The sequence below is a fragment of the Sinocyclocheilus anshuiensis genome, unplaced genomic scaffold (assembly GCF_001515605.1).
Source record: "Sinocyclocheilus anshuiensis isolate Anshui unplaced genomic scaffold, SAMN03320099.WGS_v1.1 scaffold2417, whole genome shotgun sequence".
NCBI lineage: Eukaryota > Metazoa > Chordata > Actinopteri > Cypriniformes > Cyprinidae > Sinocyclocheilus > Sinocyclocheilus anshuiensis.
This window is the reverse complement of record NW_015552731.1, coordinates 181,429-182,529: the sequence shown is the minus strand read 5'-3', so window position 1 is coordinate 182,529 and position 1,101 is coordinate 181,429. Positions and strand designations below refer to the sequence as shown.

The 1,101-nt window shown below is 39.7% G+C and overlaps 1 protein-coding gene across 1 annotated transcript in view; it reads right to left on the bottom strand.

Annotated features, from left to right (window-relative positions):
* Positions 1-1,101, bottom strand: part of LOC107667836 (pre-mRNA-processing factor 17-like) — a gene marked incomplete at its 3' end in the record, with an annotated part of 26,209 nt that overhangs the window by 1,198 nt on the left and 23,910 nt on the right. Inside the window, exon 5 of the mRNA XM_016459556.1 lies at positions 337-476. Coding sequence (XP_016315042.1) covers positions 337-476 — 140 coding nt within the window. The remainder of the gene's footprint in view (positions 1-336; positions 477-1,101) is intronic.

Here is a 1,101-nt window from a genome sequence, read left to right as displayed (position 1 = left end):
CGCCCGAACTACAAACTTTCCAGTGATGTCTGTGAGAAAGATATATTCACTCGACAAGCTCGCGCATCTGCGCCTCCACGCGCTCAATCCACTCAGCGTGATTTATTTTAACGAGTACGAGTACAGGAGACCAGTATCGGTATCGGTGCATCCCTAATTAAAAGGATTTACTTTGAATCGATTTTCATTCAGATATGGCTATATAAATTATTAAATTGCTATATAAATAAGTGTTTTCTTGTAAAACGTATTCAAATGTTTATTTACAACTTCGAAAACGTATTTGATCATATATTGATTCATCTCATCGTAAACTGAAGGTTGTGAACGTCTCACCTCTGAGGGTTTGGCCACGTCTTTCTCATCCTGGTATTTGGCCCAAGGACCGAGGAAGCTGTCCATGTCCGACGCATCTCCACCTTTCACCTTCTTCCTCTTCTCCGCCTTCTTCGCTCCCGTCTCAAACGCCATCAGACCTAGTGCAGAAACAATAACAGCATGAATTAACAACCGCTTCTGATTACATACAACACACACATTCAGAAGCTGCTGTAATTGATGTGTTTTAACACATTAAATGCTCTTAATGCATCGTGTTTCCTTCTGGAGCATAGTCACTGCTGGAAAGGGTTCAAATATGCAAAAGATGCTGGAAAACTGAAGAATCTGCAGGACCTGGAGGATTTTTTCTGAAGAACAGTGCTCAGTTTAACTGTTCAAAAACAAACAAGGGCTCATGAACAACCATCACAAAACAAAAAAAACAGTCGTGGATCATCCAGGTGACACACACAGTATTAAGAACCAAGGGTTCACAAACTTTTGAAGGGGGTTATTTTAATAATTTCAGCAGATTTTTTGTCTTGTGGACTATATGTAAACATCTTTTATGTAATATATCTTACTCAGGACAGTAGAGCTGCACGATTAATTGAACGCGATTAATTGTCATGCACATCTTGTCAGTAAAGCCGGTTCTGTGATTAGTCAACCCTCTACATTGCGAGTAAATCACTCGCATATGCGACTAAATCTTACTCTGGGCGACTAAATGATGTCTAACATTAGCCATTGGCTAATAAATTCTTAGATTTTACACGC